Source organism: Semicossyphus pulcher, unplaced genomic scaffold (genome assembly GCF_022749685.1).
Source record: "Semicossyphus pulcher isolate SPU_LCO1_2020_fin unplaced genomic scaffold, fSemPul1.0.p SCAF_4, whole genome shotgun sequence".
Classification (NCBI taxonomy): Eukaryota; Metazoa; Chordata; class Actinopteri; order Labriformes; family Labridae; genus Semicossyphus; species Semicossyphus pulcher.
In genome coordinates, this window is record NW_027211715.1 from 28711458 (window position 1) to 28731738 (window position 20281).

At 41.3% G+C, this 20281-nt stretch overlaps 1 protein-coding gene across 1 annotated transcript; it reads left to right on the forward strand.

Moving 5' to 3' along the window:
• The first annotated feature begins 10157 nt into the window (after positions 1 to 10157).
• LOC138607952 (alpha-2-HS-glycoprotein) lies at positions 10158 to 18945 on the forward strand. Its single transcript, XM_069680619.1, has 8 exons — positions 10158 to 10391; positions 12306 to 12416; positions 13278 to 13365; positions 14812 to 14978; positions 15472 to 15579; positions 16111 to 16197; positions 18373 to 18510; positions 18580 to 18945. Exons 1-8 carry the CDS (start codon positions 10158 to 10160, stop codon positions 18943 to 18945), a joined length of 1299 nt encoding a protein of 432 aa, XP_069536720.1.
• Positions 18946 to 20281: the final 1336 nt, after the last annotated feature.

The window sequence follows — 20281 nt, forward strand, 5'->3', positions numbered from 1 at the left end:
CACCTCATCTTGTAAGTCAGATATATTTCAAGAAACAAGCGAAGAACCGAAGACACACAGGCTTTCATGAACCTGGGTTAAGCTGACTCACCGATCTGTCGTATCCATCAGAAATAAAAAACAGATTTGATATTTTTCAAATCACAATGTCACAGAGCATTACAGCAGCAGCCTTCTGCACGGCAGTACGACACACCAACAGAATGAAAACTGCAAAACAGATTCAATATTTGATGGACATTAAAGGGAGAAAAAAAAAAAGCTAAGTGATTTTCAAAGACCGGGCTGAGGCCGAGGTGGAGAGCAGTAAGATTCAAAGATTACTCCAGAGAAAGTGAAAGCGAAAGATAATTGAAATGGCTCGCTGCCAGGGACGTCCCAAGTCTGTTGTATATAAAGCAGTTCAAGATACAAAGTAGGCGAGCAGATCAGTTGCTTGTTGACAGAAAAGAAACAGGTATAGTATATCTACTCAACAATCGGATAAATAAAAGGTTAAGCTTTAGAGTTCTTATTATAAAACGGTAAAGAAGGAACTAAATGTGGGAGAGCTCATTAAAACATCTCGGCCAAAACAAAGACTGCCGCCCAGACGCTGGAGCAGATGGACATAAAAGGATGAGAGGTGTAAAGTCTAGAAATATGAAAGTTTAAAATATGGTTAGTCATCATAAAACTAAACACTAGTGGCGAGCATGCACGCACGCACACACACACACACACACACACACTCTCACACGTACCCAGACGTACACACACAGGCTGAGACATCCAGAGCATCCTCTGTGTGCCAGGCTCTTCCTCCAGGGTGAGTTAGTGGTGCTTTTAAGTGCCGACTTCAAAGAGGCCTGTATGGCTGTATAAATAGGCTTTAGGGCTGGAAAAGTTTTAGTTGTCATGAGTTTGATACCCAGCCGGTTAGACAAGGTCATGCATTGACTCGGTGACTTCTGGCTAACCCCTCTCACACATGAAAACGCATGATCTCACACACACAGAAAAGACTGAATCGATACACACAGCCAGGCAAACACCTGCTCACAGGCTTTCAAACCAAATGCTTTACAAAGAAGTGTATGGAACCGACGTGATGTGACCCTGTGGTTTGTGAGCTCCGTTTTGAAGCCTTGAGTTCGGCATTTTGGGCGTCGCCATCTTGTTTTTTATTTGGACGGAAGGGCTAATACGAATTGTTACGTTTCTATCATGGTTGACAGGTCCTCATGCTAACGACCTGTCAATCACAGGTAGCCACGCCCAATTTAACTCAAAGTGGGACCATAATTATCTAAGGGTGCTTTCACACCTGACAGCTTTGGTCCAGACTCTCAGACTTTACTCGGAAAGTCTGGTCTGTTTGGACAGGTGAGAACAGGCATTCGAACTCTGGTGCGGACCAAACAACCAGACAATGGTCCACAAGAAAGGACAGGACTTGACCCGTTTCCAAAAGAACCACAGTCCAGTTCGATTCAGGGGATATTGGACTTAAAGTAGGACCTAATATTGATAAAAACTATTTAACTATTCTTTTGTCCGCCTATATACTGTACATCTTAGAGACCCCAGGTTCCACTGGTGGTGGTGGTGGTTTTTGTTTTTGTCTCTTTTTTCAAAGGTATCCATATTTATCATGTTAATATTATGTTCATGTTGATATCTGTCTCTGCTCAGTAAGCTAAGCCTCAGAATTGTACAACGTTGAAAGTTCTGTTTATGTCTGAATGTACAACAAATTAAAAAGCTAATAAATTATAAATCATAAAGAAAGTAAGACCTAATAAAGGAAGCAGACCAAAACACAGTGCATTGTGGGTTGTTAATGGATGTTGACACTTGCAGAGACAGCCACGCAGCCAGGCAGCAAAGATGAGCAGAGGACAGACGTGGGGGAGCGACGAGGTGAGGGCTCTAATAGAAATATGGGCTGACCAAACAATCTCACAAACGCTTGTGAAAACGCACAAGAACACGGCGGTACTCAAACTGAAAAAGTAAAGGAGAATGGAACTGATTGAACTGTGGATCGATGTCGGTTAAAAGTAAAAGAAAAAAACTTTGACAACAAAACATTAAAGTCAGCGACCGTGTTGAGTGTGATTCATCAGTGTGCTCTCTTCAGAGAGTTTTCCCACGTGGAACTTCTGACTAATCAGAGAGCTGTTTCCTCGCTCATCGAAACTTTTGGTCCGCTGGTAAAAGCTGCCGCGTGAACATAAACCAAGCTCGAGGCAAAATGTGACATTGTTACAATTTGGTCTTTGATTCAGATCAAACAAATGGACTTAGGTGTGAAAGCGCCCTAAATTAACACCGTGCTGTATTGAAGAAGTCTAGGACTAGGGTTATTTTCCCATCTTGTTTCTACTAACTAACTTCCAACTAGTGGAGTCGCCCCCTTCTGGCCTTTAGAAAGAGCGCAGGTTTAAGACACTTTTTTGCATTTGCTTCACTTTTGAAACCAATAGGCTACGTCGTCCACTTTTCATATGGAGTCTATGTGTCAAACACAGCATGTGCAAACACCTCTGAGTATATTCATCGTGCACATACACATGCCAAAAGTATCGATAGCATGAAAAGGTTAGGACACCTTCCAGATAGCCACAACATTACTGCCAGATAATTACTTTTCTGTTAGCATGCCCGGCTCCAAAGTACAGCCAGGTCGTTGGGAGCAGGTGACCGGTCGCGGTACATCTATGAGTTGGCCGAGGAGGTAGGATGAGGAGTGGGCAATGCAGCACCAGGGCAAGAGTTTAGAGTACCACACATGGCACTTCAATCACATTCGGTGATTGAGGCAGTCTCTCACACTGTGCGTCATCATCCCAGCTCTGGCTTTCTATAACACACCCTGACATGACTATGTTCCTCTGTATTCTCTTTGTGACTCACAATGATGCTCTGTGCTTACAGCATCATTTACTATAATGGCCTCGCACTACATCTGGGTTTCTCCAAGTTGTTCTCACTCACATTTGTGGAGCAGTGAATTCTGCGAGTGACAAGAACAAGGTCCTGTTAAAACATCAAAGAAGCATCAATTCACGTTTATGATATAATCACCTTAAGCAGCTCCACTGAGCTTTGTAGCCTCGTTTGGCTCATGGTTTTTGTTTTACAGAACATTTACACCACTGGAGGTTTAGTCCAATTGCTTTCGACAAACACATTTAGTGCAACCTCTAAAGTGATGAGGTCATTCTACTTGACCATTGCAGTGTAGAGGGAGCTGAACTGGAAGGCAAAGACATTGATTTGCAAGTCAGTCCAAGTTCCAACCCTCACCAGTGGTATCGAAAGAATGAGACTGCAGAAACAAGCAGCCGAAATGAGTCTTTCAGTCTTCCACAAGGTTGCTGAGCTTACCCTTTAAATATAGAGTGCAGAGCTCCGACATCAGGGAGCAACTGCTCCTTGGCATCATAATCTGATCAGGATACGTCTCAGACACCTTCCTTTGGAGTCTGTTTGACTGCAGTGTAGACCAAGAGCATGCTGGGAAAATGATGTCTCTATCATGGCTGACTTGTTGTTTTGACTTGTCAATCACTGGTAGTCAAACCATAAAGTATATACTGTTTATCATAGATTTTACACTAACATGGGACTATTCATTTATAAATCATATAGGTAATAACATAATGTGATCAAACACAGGAGCATGATCTTCTATTATGACAGGGAATATATGGGAATGTGAAATTTGATGCAGGTCCTTCAAATTTTCTGTTTTGCTGAGATAGCATTAATACAATAGTTAACAGCAAATAAAAACAGTACACATAACTGTGTCTTAAGGTTAACCCAGTGGTTCTCAAACTTTTTCTGTCATAACCCCCTTCAGAGAAAGAAAAATTTCCAGGCCCCCCCTCCCCAACAAAATAGTCACAAATGGGTCAAGTTTAACTTTTATTAAAATGAAGTCCAGATCGTAACCTTTCTTTTCACTTTTCTCTGAGTAATTTGCCGTGCAAAAAACAACAACTATTTCAATTGCTCCATCAAACTTTTTCAGATAGAAATATATATATATATATACCTTTTTCAGAACCATAACAATAAAGTTCAATCTGTGCTAAGAAAAACAACAAACAGATTTGTGCTGCAGCTGCCAGACTTTTCAGACATATAACACAGACAGCTCTCTCTTCATCCTCCACCATATTCGCTGTAAATCCAAGAGCAAGATAAGCGTCGTCATATTTTCTTGACTTCTTGGAAGCCGACGTCGTCTTGTTGGTATCTGACGCGTAAGCCGTTTTTGTTTTCGCTCCTGTAATATATTTGTCCATTGGCAATGCTAGACTTTTTCTCTGTGTGTGACTGAATGTGAAATCTGTCATGAAAATCACCAGGGCAACGCGTTTGTATACTGTGCCACCCGAAAATGAGCCTGGGTTGTCCGACGTCAAAACATGGTTCCGCCAGCTACATTTTCCAAACCCCCTGTCATGCCGCCGTGCCCCGTCATGATCACCATTGCAGCCGCCACCCTCACAACAATCAACGTTACCGTAGCTACAGCACCAGTAGCTAGCAGGATTGCAAACTCGACATGGTGAAAACAGATGTTATGCTGTAATTTGTGCGTGTTTTAGTGTGTGTCAAATGAAAATAAATTGAAATATTGATGACATAACTTGTATACATGTTTTTATTAATGAAAAGCTATAGAAAACCTTTTTCCCGTCTTATATTCCAGATTTTACGGTCTGTCTCAGAAGTGTTACCTTGGTTACACTGGTTTACAATGCATATATTCATACATACTAGGGATGCAGAAATTCAACATTTTCTCTAACCGAATTCTCGTCCCATTGCTTTAGTTTACAAAAGTTGCCCAATGTAATCAATGCAGACACAGTCTCCCTTTCCATTGCTTACCCAGTGGTGTGTGACTTAATCAGCAATGGAAATGGAGACGGTCTGCTCGCAACATATGGCAGTTGTTGCCACATGCAGGGACTTGAGCGCTGGGGCGATTTCCTCCATGTCCTCCGGTATTCATCCCGGAGCTCCAGTGTGCGCGCATCACCAGTCAGAGAGGACAGCAACGATTGCCCACCTCTGTTCAACAAGGCGTGCAAACATTTCATAAACGGAGTTCCAGCGGGTTTTACATCACCGGATTAGGCTGTGCTTTGGGACGGCCTTGTGATCCTGCTTCAGCTGGAGAGCCTGATGGTGGTGAAAATGTACCACAAGGCGACTAGCCACTCCCACGATGCGCTCTAGGTTAGTGACAGCCTTGAAACCATCATTGATGGCCAGCTGGAGCGTGTGGGCCAAGCAGCTGACGGACTCACAGTATTGCCATGCGAAGCTTTTTTTTTTACAGCTATCAGCCATGAATGTTTCACCAGCAGCTTTTAGCTTCACAGGATTCTTTGGCTACAGCCGGCTGCGTGCAGTTCCTATGACATCATCGCTCCATCCTATGACAATTCGCAACGTTGCCATGGTGATTGTTTTTAAAACACAGAAAGCAACAGGCATGATAGCTTTTTAAACAACAATTATAGGCCTACATGACACAGGGAACTTACTGGGATGAAATGTAGAAAAATATACGACTACAAAACGATTAGATTTCTTTTGTAACCGATGATGATTTTGCACCCCGGTGTACTCAAAATGAAATATAAATAGTTGCAAAGAAAACCATAAATGTAAACATCACATTTCTCATGTAACATGTAATGTTTCTGTGCGGGTGTCCTGCTCTCATTTACTTCCTGTGGCTGCAGAAAGACGAGCTGAATACATGACGGGCAAATTAAGAGTCTAAAGCTGACTACTTTATCCAAGTAAAATGACGGGGATTTGTGACCGCTGCTGCAGAGAATACCAATCAGCTGTGAAGGCTTTGCTAACGTGAGCTCATAGCTTGACCAATTACAGTGAAATTTAATGACTTTAGCATCAATGTCCGTGTTGTGGCCACAACAGAGCGGGATGCAGGTCGTACAGGGGAGAAAAAGTTTGAAACCAATTAAATGAGAGGAGAATTATCCCTCTTCTTCCTCTCTTTTCGCCCTCTCTCCATCCTAACGTCTCCTCTTCTCTGTGCAGACTGTGACCAATGAGATAAGGGAGAAATCCCAGCAGCATCTTTTGCAAAAGAATAAAACTGAAGTAGACAGTGAGCAGAGAGAGAGAGAGAGAAGACAAAAGCAAAGATAGTGTCTGTGTGTGTGTGAATGAAAGCATGTGAGATGGAGATAAAGAGGATGATTTGCAAAAGATAAAGGCTGGCTGCCTTCCTGCAATTTCGCTCTATTCATTTGCACACTATCTGTGAGAGATGGACAAGGTAATGATAAAAGACAAAATGCAAATACTCCGACAGAGACACAAAAATCCAAGGTAGAAGGTGGTTAGAGAAGGAAAGAGGAGAAATGTTAGTGGCCTTATTATGTTCTTTAAATGCCTTGCAGAAAAGAAACCAATTCTCTTCCTCTCCTGCTGGCAGGTGATGTGACACAGGAGGAGATGTCTGCCCAAAAAACGTGGTTTAGGCGATGTGAAGCATAGCAGTTAGTCCATGCTATACTGACATTGTCAGCTGACGAACAATACTAATGAACAGCATTTAGACCGCGTCAGAGTAAAACCACTAAGAGAAACCTTTTAAAACAGCATTTAGACCACGTCAGACTGTAATTCTCTCTCTTCTCCTCCTTTTCCTCCCACCTCGGGCCCGTCAATGTACAAAGTGAACAGCGGGAGCACTGGTGGCAGCAGCCCGGTCCTATCAGGGCCTGGGCATCACTACAGCGTGGCATCTCTCTCCACAGCGAGCAGAAGGGGGAGATTACTCTGTGCTCACATCAAAGGAGGTTTGTCTAACTTGGGTCTGGCGTTGTGTGCTGGTAGAGCGGGTCCTTGGAGCAGCCTCGCCGTTCTTATCTCTCCCCCACAGACTCCCTCTGCTTTTCTGCTGCAACACAACTAGCTGCCGGTAACACTGACGCATGCAATCGTGGCTCTGCACGGTCAAATGTGCACACAGACCGACACAAGTGCACATTCTCTTGTATGAAAACACACACGCACGCAGAGGCACACACACAACATTGAGGCAGCTCTTTTTTCTCTTCTGATATTAGCAGAATTTGTTCTGCTGAGTGAGTCTCTCCCCCTCCCTCTCCCCCTCCCTCCCTCCTGCAGCCTCTGTGGAGAGCTGAACCTGCTTCACTGAATATTTGAAATTGGTTAAATGATTGTCCCTGGACAGATGCTCCCAAAAAGAACCTCTACACTTGAATTTGATGTGAAATATTTCAGCAACTAAAAGTGCACTTTCCACCAAAGAGAACAAAGCGCTAACTTGAAAAATATAAACAAGCTGTGCTTTCTCTGATAAGCATTTTATTTAAGCAAGTTGTTTAAACCCTCCACAGCGATGCTTCGGCTCTGTGGATTCTAACACAGCAATGCTTTGAGAAAAATGCTAACAACAGCATGCTAACAGTCTCCAAAGGTCAATGGCTAATGTTTAGCTGGTATTTTACCTTGTTTACCATCTAAATTAGTGTTTCAACCATAAACTGTACATAAGAAATGGACGATGCCGCTTGGTTTTACAGTAAAGCCACTGCTGAAGTGTCTTGAACTTGCAATCTTTCTAATGGCCAGCAGGGGGAGACTACACTGCAAAGAGAAGTCCTCTCAGTCTTTAGTTTCAAATCTTCTCCAATACAGCATGATGTTAGTTTTTATAATAATCTTTCCATTAGGAGTTAAACAGCCGATCCAACTGTAATGACAAGTCGCTACCACGGCAACCAGATTATAGAAGTGGCTATCCGTCCTGTCGTCCAAATATGGTCACTACTGCTTCCAAAAAAACAGAATGGAGACTGTCAAATACCAAAACTCAAGCCGTCAGATGTCAGGGAAGCTAAAATTGTTTCTTTTATAGAGTCAGTACAATTATTTTTAGGATACTTAAATGAGCTAATTAGCACTAAAAAGGAAGAACAGCTAAGGTTGGAGATAATTTTGCAGGTATTTGGTCATTAAAAAGCTATAACGGAGCTCATCATAGGGCTATAATACGATGATGATAAAGTCTCTGGTCTGATCTTCCGATCTTCTGATCTAGTCTTCCGGTGTAGCGTGTGGTTAATGATAAAGGACTTCCTTTTCCTGTGTGCTGCATTGTTTACAGTCCGACTAGCAGCTTGAGAAGCAAGAATGGATTTAGAGTTAAGAGACGAAATCCAAGAGAGGATTGTTAGTAGGGATGTGTCATGAATTTCAAATATTCGAATAGTCACTAATTTATTAAAAAAATCATTCTTTTTACCGGCGCCTGGTTGTAGTGTAGTAAACAGCTTTTGTGGCTGTAGCACATCCCAAAGCTGTTTGCAAACCGCCATTAAATGACAAAAAGAAGAAGAAAGCATTGGTGCCAGTGCCAGCAGAAACGAGTTCTGTGTGGAGCTTGTCGAAAAAGGCATCTTCGAACAATGGTCGAATAGCTGCCAGTGAATATTGTTTTGAACAGTATTTTTGCTTGAAATGCCCATCCCTAATTGTAAGCTGCACTTACATGCAGATGTTTAAAGAGATTTAAAAGCTTAATCATTATTAGAGGTTAGCCTGCTGTTTCCACAACTTCATTACAGCCTGCCTCTTCTGCTCTCGACACAGATGGTTATCCGGATGCAACCAAAGCCTGCAGAAACGCTGTTGGAATACTGCTCATGCTAGGTCAACGTATAGAAAAAAAGAACACTTCCCTACTGATTCTGCATTTATACGCAGATGTCTGTTTATAGAGGTCTTTTAAGTATTGGGTAAACTGAGACTTTGACCTGAAGATGGTGCTTTATGAAAGGTCAGGGATTCACACAGGTTTTTACAACTTATCCTTTCGAGGACATGACGGTCACAAGGTGGTACTGGCACTTCTCCTGAAAGTAAAAAAAAATATATAGACTTTCTAAAAATACAGCCTTCCTGCTGCAGCTCTTCCCCTCTCTGTAACCCCATCCCACCAGGCATCGAGACACTTCATCTTAGCCCGGGAGCCACAATCCTAAAATTCTCAAGAAAGAATGTCAGAGTGCCCAGAGCAAATATCTCTTAAATTCATGTAGTTGTTTCACACTGACAAAAATCGGTTATTGTCAAATATATGTGAGACAGACTGAGATATATAGAGCAGCTTTGTGAGGTTGCCTGTTTCCTGGTCTGTACATGACTGCAGACATTAATCGATCATGAACAATGGAACCAATGCTGTGAAAGTGTTAACCCCACCCCAAAGCACAACATAAGGCTCATACAGGTATATGTAGAAAAAATATATATATATATACATTTCATACATGATTTCTTTTTGAGCTGTATGCTGTGTTATTTTGTGGGGTTAACACTTTCACAGCATCGGTTCCATTGTTCATGAGGTCTCACATTTATGAGAAATGCATCTGAATTCAGTTTTTTAAATAATACAATATTGTGAAACAGCTAATGCCCGTTAGAGTTGGTCACATTAAAGATTTGTCCCCCCCTAAAAGCCAAACAGAAAACACAAACATCAGAGTTACACGCTTCTAATACAACAGGAAGTCTAATTCTGAGACTGATTAACTGGATACCGGTGAATCATTAACCCAGTTCTGCCTGCTGGACACAGTTTTACCAGATTTCCCTCCAGGACCGCACACCAGACTCACAGTGACCCCTTGTGGTGAGACACTCAAATTACAGCACACAGCCACAGTGATTCTTTGGTACAAGTTATAATGCAAATGGCAACTAAAGCATTAAATGAGGCTCTTAAAAAGACAACATGTATATTTTGATCAGGGTTAAACACTCCTGCACTGACAACACATTAGCATTAAATCATACTGGTGCATGCATGTAAACTTACACGTATTATAAGTGAAATGTTTGTGCTTCTCTCTATCTGTGTGCAGAAATGGGAGCTCTCTGGGTTTAATGAATCACCAAGGCTTTCATTCACAAATACCAGCCCTCTGCTATCAAATAAACTTTGTCCTTGGCATCATTTCAACATCTCCGTCCTGTTTTGATTCCAAAAGTCACTGCAGAGACCGAGCGCAAACACAAGAGAACAAACTTCACTTTAAAACAGCTCTGTCTTTTTAGCTCCTCTCTGAACCTCAGCCGCAATGGACAAATCCATCTGCACAATATTGCTGCTATTTTCCCTGCTCGCCGTTCACACTGTGTGTGTGTACTGCACGGATTATGCACTGTCGCCCATTGAACTCGCTCCCATCCCCTGTAATGACAAAGCAGTGGAGAAGCTTTCTCGTCTTGCCACCACTTACATCAACGAGGATCGCACCGACGGCTACAAGTTTGCCCTCAACCGCATTGCAAACGTCCACCTGCACGCTCAGGTCAGTACGGAGACAAACAGCCAGTGGGGGAAAGCTGCCTGTGGTTTTTGTAATACTCTGTCAGTGGGTGATTTGTTCATGTTTAACAAGTGGGGGGGAAAGGTTGTTTTCCCTTCTGCTGGAGCTAAAATTTCACAACAACTCTGTAAAAAATGTCACACATATTTTATTTAAGCAGCCGAGGCCAGCCTTCATGTCAGTGGGAGCCCACTCGAGAAGATTTGTGTTTTGTTGTTGGATTTCTGATCACAAATCATCCTCTGACACTGTTACTCTAGGGTGAAATTAAACTCCAAAGGATCATTTGTACTGATAGAAACTCTTGTCTCTTAGCATCTGTACTAGCCTCAATAGAGTCATTGCATTCATCACATATTAGATCACATCCTGGACACATGAATGCTCCTCTTAGTCCTGCAATATTTCATCTCTTGATCACATCCTTAAAGCAGAGAATTTCCTTAAAGTAATAATCTCGAAGATTTTCATTTAAGTATTTGTCTGTTAAGATACCAACCAAAATGGAATGACGTAACACAATGGTGATTGAGCCTATGGCCCACTGATGAAAGCCTCTGCATTTGCAGTATCACAGACTGGGTGTCTGATGCGACTTTTACGGAAAGAATCACAGTTAGTGACGCGTTTTCCATCAGCCAGCAGTGGTTGGTCTGCCAGAGAGGGTAGGCGGAGCTAAGCGGCTGCTTTTCCGGTCTCTGCAAGTGTTGTGAGTAAACAGTAATCTACTATTGCTGCACAAACAAAGAAAAGATCGATGACTACAGATACAACAAATAAGTGAAAATCCAAAGAAAAAGAAACAAACTCGATGCTCAGATGAAGGCAAACAGTCTGAAAAGGAAAGCGACCGTCAGCGAGGAAAATCAGGAGTTACAACCGTAACAAAGGGAGCCAACCGCAGACGTCAGGTTACCTGGGACGTACGCGCCTGCCTTGTGTCGCCATTAGGTGCCGCCAAATAGAACGAAACTGAAATCTTCAAGATTATTACTTTAACGAACATTTTTTATGTACGATTAAAAGTTGTCTCGTCTTTATGCATGTAATTCTTTTATCGGAGAACTGTAATAAGGAAAGGCCTCATATAAGGCAAGTTATTATGTGCTCATACATGGTACATTTTTTCAGAAATAGACATATTTCTTTTGCTACATGAGAGCACATTAGCTGCTTTTTCCAACAAAAGTATCAATAACACTGATCCTGGCTCTTAAAACCAAATGACTTCATCAAGGACATAAAAAATAGCAGTGATTACATTTTTGTGCAACCACTAAAGTATAAAAACAACAATAAATATTTGTTGCTTTCACTTTGTTGGGACTGTCCTTCGTCAGTGCTCGTCACTTATAATAACTGTAACACTAAAATAAAATTACAGTCTTTTAGGTCATGAAATAAAAAGTCTCCCTCCTTCTGAGCCTCATGAAAAAAGCCCTTTAGGATTGAAGCACCTGTTAATAATGTTCAGGTCACTTCAGTGCAGGACCACTGGGACAGCCCCTTTCACAACAGGCTTTATGAACTCCATGCTGTCAGACGCTGAAGGCTATTGCAGCAGGACTGTGGGACAGATCTGGTTTTAAGAGGCTCAGTCCAACTTCACAACGTGCAAACGCTGCTGTTACACCTGCTCAGAGTTGGCATTTGTTTCCAGTGCTACAGCTCAAATCAATATGGTCCAGTGTTATAGGGAATTAACAGAGCACCTCCTGAGTGGCGTCTTAAAGATATAACTGCACAAATAAATGTACTTGACAGAAGATGTCTCACATTTGAGCCTCAAATTTACTCTAGGACAGGATACTGGAAGAGCACTGTTAGAAAATCCGAGCACCAGCACTGATTGAATCTCCTCTCTCTCATTACGTGTGTTTGCTTTGTGCATGTCAGGGCCCAGCGGGCAATGTGTATTACCTGGACCTGGACGTCCTGGAGACCAAGTGTTACATCGGCAGCCCAAAACCATGGAAACGCTGTGACGTCAGACCATTCATGGAAACGGTGGGACACACATCTACAAAAAACACACAAACACACACACTTGTTTGTACTAGTTCTGTACTTGTGGGGACTTTCTCTTACATAATGCATTCTATACAGCACGGAAAAGCCCCAACATATTTCATATGACAACACTCTAAACTTAAAGCATCTTTGTTTTGAAGTGTCACGTCTAGTTTAAGAGAACTTTAAAGGCATATTTAGATCATTAAATCATTTTTCTTTACCCCACTGGGATACACATGTGTATGTCTGACAATAGAACATTTCCATTCATAATGTAATATTTTGCCAGTCTGCAGAAGGGCATTTTATGACATGTGCAAAGTTCAAGTTATTTTATTGCCATGTCCAAACCAATCACAGAGTTCTAAGAGTTGCTGTGATCCTATATTTATAAATGCAAAGGGAAAAATCACATATATGGAACAAAATCATTAAGAATCTAAACCTTTATTTCCACAGCTTAAACATAGGAACATAGTAACCTGGTGAGCAATAGTGATTTGTATAAACTGTAGTATAAACAGGATATGCAGTAATGCTACCTGTGCATTATGGAATAGAAAGCAGACAGCCATGCACATAAATAAATATAGGCTATAAAGGTGACTGATAAAGTGCATATAAACAGGCAGTGAAGTAAATATATATACTGTGATTTGTACATAGATTTAAACAGGTACAAGCAGCCTCTAATCTTAAAACTCTGAGCCTACACTGGTCTAAACTTACTATAACTTGCTAGTAAAGACCGGCTGAAACTTGGGTCCTCACAAACATAGAAGTACAAGTTGCAAAATATTAATTGCAAAGTGGCTTTGATTGTCATTACTTGAGACTTTTTTTTGTCTATATCAGCAAATCTCCGGCAACTGTAACACCACCATCCTCCACACACCAGAGGGATACTCCTACCTGTACAGCTACGACTGCACTCTTGTCCCAGGTAACATTTACATATTCTTTAGTATCTTGTTATATTGGCAACTGAATAAAAACTGTTTGGAAAAAATAAGCTCTCAAAAGATTGTACTGATTAATTACATGAAGAAAAAGACGAGAACTTAACTTTATATGTGGAAAAAACATAGGCCTACCAGAATCCCAACATTATCTTATTGTGCTGTAATACTGTATGGGCTTCTCTCTTATTAAACATACAACAATAATCATAGAGAAAAGGAAAGAAAATCTACTTCAGGGTAAAGCATTCTCTCAGTAGAGATTTCATTTTGCCACAAACAGGTGTGATCATAACTAATTAGTACTGGCTCACTGGCACAACGAAATGCAGCTCTGCCTTAATTAACGTAATTAGTTACACGTGTGCATCTCCCACTATGACTAATCAAATATTCGGCCATGAAAGATGTCAATTGGTTTTTATCAGAATCTCAAACTGAGATTTAATATGTTTTATTATTTTGGCTGTTCAGTGCTTAGCTCAAACCCGAAATAGGAAAAGGAAAAGGAAGTTTGAAGCTGTATGTTTGTCTTCCCTTACAACTGATGATGCCAATAAATGATTATCTATACAAAGCACCCTAGAAATGTATTGAAAGAAGTGTAAAAAGCCAAATTATAGGCTACAATGCACAATAAGACAAGAAAAACACAGAAAAGGGGGTAATAATAATAATCTATAACCCATGATACATAATTGAAATGTACGTTACTAAATAACAGGCCAGGCACAATTAATTCCCTGCAATACAACTGAACAGCACAAACAACAACAAATTATACTACAACAATCCCCAACAATCACGATCCAAATCAAAGTCACCACAGACAGCACTGTGGATTTACAAAATACTTCAGCCTTCAGCAAAGACGACTGTATGATAAAACAGATTCAACGTACATTAGCTACACTGAAAACAGTACTCTATGAGTAAAACACAACTCTAGCTAGCTAGCTTTAGCGAACGTTAGCCCGAGTGAGAGAACACGACGGAAGTAACTTACTATAAGCGTAGTTCTTACGTACTGTTTTAACGCAGCTGGTTCAGTCATAGTTTTAACCCTGTCGTCCAAATATTATTCCTTCTGGTTCCAAAAAATAAAATATGGCGACGGCTAAATGCTGAAATCCAAGCTTGAAAATGAGGTTGACAAACCAAAGGGTGGTGTCAAGGTAGCTACGTCCTCTTTGTAGTTTATGGTAAGTGTACTATTGCTGCATGTAGTTCATCAAATCATTAACATTAAAATCATGTTCCAAAACATAGTTTCTACTAATTCAGCTTTTGCTTTATACTGATAATTAATGCTTTTATTTAATGCCTATGCGTTTCTTTGCAACTTCTATTGCATACAACATTTTCTAAGTAAAACATTTAGTACAAATTCTTACATAACCATCTTTATCATCCTTGTCTGGTCTATGTAGATCCCCCAGAGAAGCTCCAGCAGACCTGCCCTACCTGCCCTCTCCTGCTTCCTGTAGACAGCCCACGGGCCCTGAACGCAGCGCAAGCCACTCTGTTATCCTTTAAGAGACAGTCCACACTGGGTGCAGGTCTTGGAGTGAAGAAGGTCACCAGAGCTGCAGCACAGGTACGACAACATCCATTAACTTTGATTGGACATACAAAGCTACAGGGTCGATTTAATTACACAACAATGTGTCAATGTAGAGTTTATTGGGAAATTACACTTAAGACCAATCTCTTGGTGTGCATGAGCAGACTGTGCTGTCCACCTTTGTGCTTCTGTGTGCCAGATGAAAACCTTTACTGCTCCACAATAACCATAATGATGCAGGGGTCTGGCAAGTGTGAAGGATTACTGAGGGCGCTTTAGACCGCACTGTCTGGCCAGGCTTTTGTTTGAGGAGCAAATGGAAAATCTAAAGTTCGCTTGGGGACAAAAGCCCAGTATATTGCTCTTCTTTGTGTGTACTTCACCTTAGGTAACATTTTTTGTGCACTAAAACTAAGATGATGGCTATTAAATCACAACAGCCAAACCACCTCTCTGTTACCGCCTGTATTTGTTTGTTTACTCGTGCCATTACCCCCTTTCTTACAGTGTTATTTTTATATTTCAGGAGGTGCCAGTAAAAGCCAGCTTTGTGGAGTATACAGTCCAAGAGTGCCCAGAGGGAGTGACAGAAAGAGGAACCTGCCAGCGACTGACACTTGAGTCTGACACAGAGGTACTCAACACAGAGGCCAGAGAGTCAACAGATTCAGATCAGATGTTTACCTCAGCAAAATAAACATACGAAAAATAAGCACATAGAGGTGCTAAATTACTTTAGTACTTTACTAACTCAAACAAAAACAGAAGATGTATCCAATATTTGTTTGGATGCAAAATAATCGTTTAAGAATATGAAATTAACAATCTGAATGTGCATCATTAATTTGAAAGAGCCGATTCTCATGCTGACAAACTAACATTAATTAATGTTGAAAAAACGTAAAAACATCAGTCAGCCAACATCTTGTTTACAATCCCTGATGACATGACACATTAATTTTCTAATTTAAAAGTGACACCACTAAATGGCTAGAGTCATTAATTATTCCATTAAGGAAGTCTGACAGGTCCTATCCTACTTTATTTATTTATTATTTTATTACTTATGTCTTTTTGACCCTCCCTGTTCTATCCTGTTGCTTTTTTGTTGTAGTGACCCAGTTAACTTGAAGATATTAAAACATCTCCCATCTTCTCTTCTCAGACTGCAGGTTTCTGTGCAGGATCTGTGCATGGAGACTTTTATGTCCACCCTGAGGTCCACGTGTCTTGCGAGATGTTCAAAGCACAGGTAAGGGAAGCAGTAAAGGCATGTTTTACCGACAGAATCAGAGACAGAAACAGGTGCACTGAAAGTAGGTTTTCATACACAATGTATTGACCTTGGTGTTCTGATTCATAACACTACTTGCTGCTAACACTTTTCTACAGTTTTCAGAGCATTGTATTTTTTGGCAAACATGTTAAAAAAAAAAAAAAAAGATTTAGATGGAGATACTTTAAATGGGTCATATCTTTTAAATGGAAATTCTCATGTGTTGCATGGGTTTCACATTTTTGGGTGTTTATTGTTCACAGTGAAAAAGTGAAACTGCATAATTCCGTGTTTTTCCAGAATTACATTTTTAAAAAGGTCGCCTCTGAAATGGGCCGTTCAGAACAGCTGCGGGTTTCTACATAGAACCTGGCTTTCGCTGAAATCAACCAATCGCCATTCACCGTCCAACTTACCATTTCGATTCCTCCTGGGAACTCCTGGGTTGCTGCACTTGCTCCAGTGTATCGCCCTCCCACTCAGAGTCCGATTCTGGCTCGTACATATAGGCTAAGGCCAAATAACCGATCCAAGAGCAGCTATGTTTTCTACAACTTTGGAGTGAAAGTGCAGTGCGGCCGCTCGTGGGGGAAGGGCTACACGGTCACTCCAAATACTGTCAGCCAATCATGGCTCAGGTTTAACCTTTGAATGGCAAAATGGCTTGTTCGTTTCAGGTTTGTATATGTATACAATTTTTGAAACGAAACAAACTTTACCAACGTACATATTAGACATATTAGAAAAATAGAAAATTCATTGCATAGCTAAAATATGTCCACTTTAAACTAAATGTGAAACCTGACATAAACACTTCAAAATAAATACTTTCTATCCCCTATGGTCATTATCTGTGAGCCATGACAGTAAGAGAAGTACAGGAAAACAACAGCTGAGAGGAATAACATTCATAGCAGAAAAAATTGGACATCCCAACAAAAATAACACAAAATTCAGTTGCGATAAAGATGGAAGACAGTAAGTGCAAAAACTTCAGTATATGTAGTTGGGTGAATATAAGATGTGGGTATGAGCCATAGTGACATCACCAAGTGGTTTGTTGACTAACATTTTGATGACTCAAGTTTGGTAATTGGCTGTTGCCATCTTGATTATTTTGCCAGAAGGGACCTTATTTGCAACGAGGTCACCCTGGTAGGGACATGTCAATCACAGGTAGCAACACCCTAAAGCATACCCTGTATAGCAGCTAAGCCTAAACTTAAAGCCACTTTGGGGCTACATAGACACACTTGCTGTTGTATCGCTCCTGTGCGTCTGGTGAATAAGACAGTCCAATATCTTCTTTCATTTATGGAACATTTAGTTTCTCTGTGAATGGTCTTCAATGTGTCACATTCAACATTCCAACATTGTCCATATAAATTTCCATACACAATTCCACTTGAACGACACTCGTGTTACCTTGTTCGCCAAGGAGTAGCAGTCAAAAAACTGGGTGTGCTCCTCTGTCCAGCAACACCTGAGTGAAAGTTCCTGCCTATAAAGTGGATGACCTTAACCCAAGGGTTACACCTGCTGTAGCCATTTGCGTCCTACACTTTAACCCCTAAATATGGCTCCTACACCCTGCTGTATTGTCTATTTTACTCTAAATGGGGCCATAATTTCCCAAACTATATACCAAGCTGTATTAAAGAGCAATTAAACGATTGAGACCAGAGAATCATTTGGAAAATATTTAACTGCGATTTCTTTTTGCTGCCAGTGGAGTCTCCCCCTGCTGGCCATTACAAAGAATGCAGATTAAAGGCACTTCTGGCTTTACGTTTAAGACAGGCTACATCCACTTGTTATATTCAGACTGTGGTAATAATAACCCGCCGCCTGACTAAGATTTGATGAATGTTTTATGCTCCGTTTTGTTTGAGATGTAACTACAGCAACCTTTTAAAATGATCATTTAACTTTGAATGAATGCCACTGGCCATATAATTATCCTGTCTTCAGATTTTTGTTGTGCCTGTGTGTGTTTAAACGTATGTGTGAGATTTAAAATTGTATGGTTCTGAGCTATAATTATGCTGTCTTCCCACTCAAGAGCTGCTGTGTGTAATGAAATATTGCATGACTGACACTCTTTCAGCATCCAGTGAGAACAAGTTTGTTTTCTTGTATTTTCGTCTGTAGAACGTCGACATCCTCAGACCGGTGCAGCCTCAGGTTCACAACCTCTCCCCAGACTCTGTGATCCCGACCTTCCCGCCTGTGATCGATGACCCAAGTAATGATCCTCTGCCTGTTCCTTCTGATCCCACACTGCCCCCTGTTGTTGAACCAGCACCGTTTGACCCTGCACCATTTGACCCTGCACCATTTGACCCCGCGCCGTTTGAGCCTGCGCCATTGGACCCTGCGCCGTTTGACCCGACGCCCATTCTCCCTGCGCCCTTCGACCCCTCCGTTATTGTGAAGCCCTCCAACCCTCTATCCTCTTCCTCTAGTGAGTCTGATGAAGATCTAGTAAACCAGCAGAGGAAGCCACAAGTTGCTGGTCCTTTTGATTCCTCCTCTGAGGAGATCAGAGGCTTCATGGCGCTACGGCCTCCCTTGAACTTCCGCTACCAGAGGCCTGACCGCAAGAAACGTCAAGCCTTGATGGTGACGTCCCCCTCTCACAACCCCTTCTTCCTGCCTGATTTCCCCAGTGGCTCCTCTCCTTTCCGCTCCTGTCCCGGTCCTTCTCGATACACCACGGTTTAACTGGTTCTCCTCAGAAGAAGTCTATCTGTTCATGTTTGATTTATTTAGTGAGGGGGTGGGTCTATAAACTGCTCCGCTCTCTGCTCACTGAAGGCTTGTAATAATTTGTGCTAATGAGAGGAATGCTTTCTCTTTTCTCTGGCCCTGAAATGCCCTCTCTGCTGCCTTTGTAGTACTGCTCCCAACGCAGCTAAATCTTAAACCATGATGTACTTGGAAATGCTAAGAAATGTTTTCACAATTTGAATAAATCTTGGTTTAAATCCACTGTCAGCTACTTAAAGAACGTACATACTTAAGCTAACAGCCTGACGTACTTCAAGATCTATTTTGGAGGTTTTGAAGAAATAAAATTTCCATTTTAAAGATGAATACTTCCGAGTTGAAGTCAGTAGTCTCACAAAGGAGGATTAGGTAACTATTTTGAAGTTATTTATAGCAAAACAAAAGTGCCAAACATCCGCCAATGACAGCTTCAGAAATGAGAGGATTTCTGTTTTCATGTGTTTTTTATCTTTCTAAAATGAATATTTTGGATGTAGGTGAGTTTGTCAGAAAAAACAGGGCACTTGAATACATCGCTCAGGCTGTTGAAAATTGACCTTCCTTTCTATCCTTTCTGATATTTTGAAGTCAAAACAAGTAATTGATTCCTATTTGGCTACTCATACTCGACGACTTGGCTAGAGACAGCTTTACAAAGACATGCATTAGTGCAGAGGAAAACTCAGGGTTTATAAGGACCATTCACCACATAGTGCCAAATAACACTGAGGCCAAACTAGTGCAAACATCTCATGAAAGCTTTAAAAGCCTGCTGCTACCCAAAGTGGTTTTTTGTCAACACAGAAACTTTAGCTCTCAGAAAGAGCAGGGCGGACACAAGGGAGAGAAGCGGTGAAGATGCAATAAGTCGTCCCTGTCCGCTGCTTGAGTCTGATCTTCAATAAACACACCATCTATAGACAGAAACTTGCCCTTTATAAAAAAAAAAACACTCAACAATTATAAGCACAGCAATGTGCAGTCCACAGCAGTGACAAACAGAGACCTATTCATCAGGAGATGAAACACAGCCAAGACAGAGCAAACCCCACAGGTTAAGACAGATAAAGCAGTCTGTCTTCATTTAAAGGACAGTGGAAACTCCTTTGGGGACAGCAAAGAACACAGTCTTGACAGAGAGGACAGGTAGTTTGACAGATTAGTTTAAAAGGCCAAAGAAACAGGCCCAAATCAATGTGGAAGAGGCTTTGCACTCCTGATATACTGTCCTAACATTTATAAGCGTACCAAAGTCATAAAACAGCCTATACTGGTATTACTCCTTTTAGTC

What these genes read in the sequence shown, in the direction of transcription:
- LOC138607952 (XM_069680619.1), top strand. Translation starts at nt 10,158, where the DNA reads ATGGACAAATCCATCTGCACAATATTGCTGCTATTTTCCCTGCTCGCC. An exon ending in ACGTCCACCTGCACGCTCAG is followed by an intron (nt 10,392 to 12,305) that starts GTCAGTACGGAG and finishes TGTGCATGTCAG; the next exon opens with GGCCCAGCGGGCAATGTGTA. An exon ending in CGACTGCACTCTTGTCCCAG is followed by an intron (nt 13,366 to 14,811) that starts GTAACATTTACA and finishes TGGTCTATGTAG; the next exon opens with ATCCCCCAGAGAAGCTCCAG.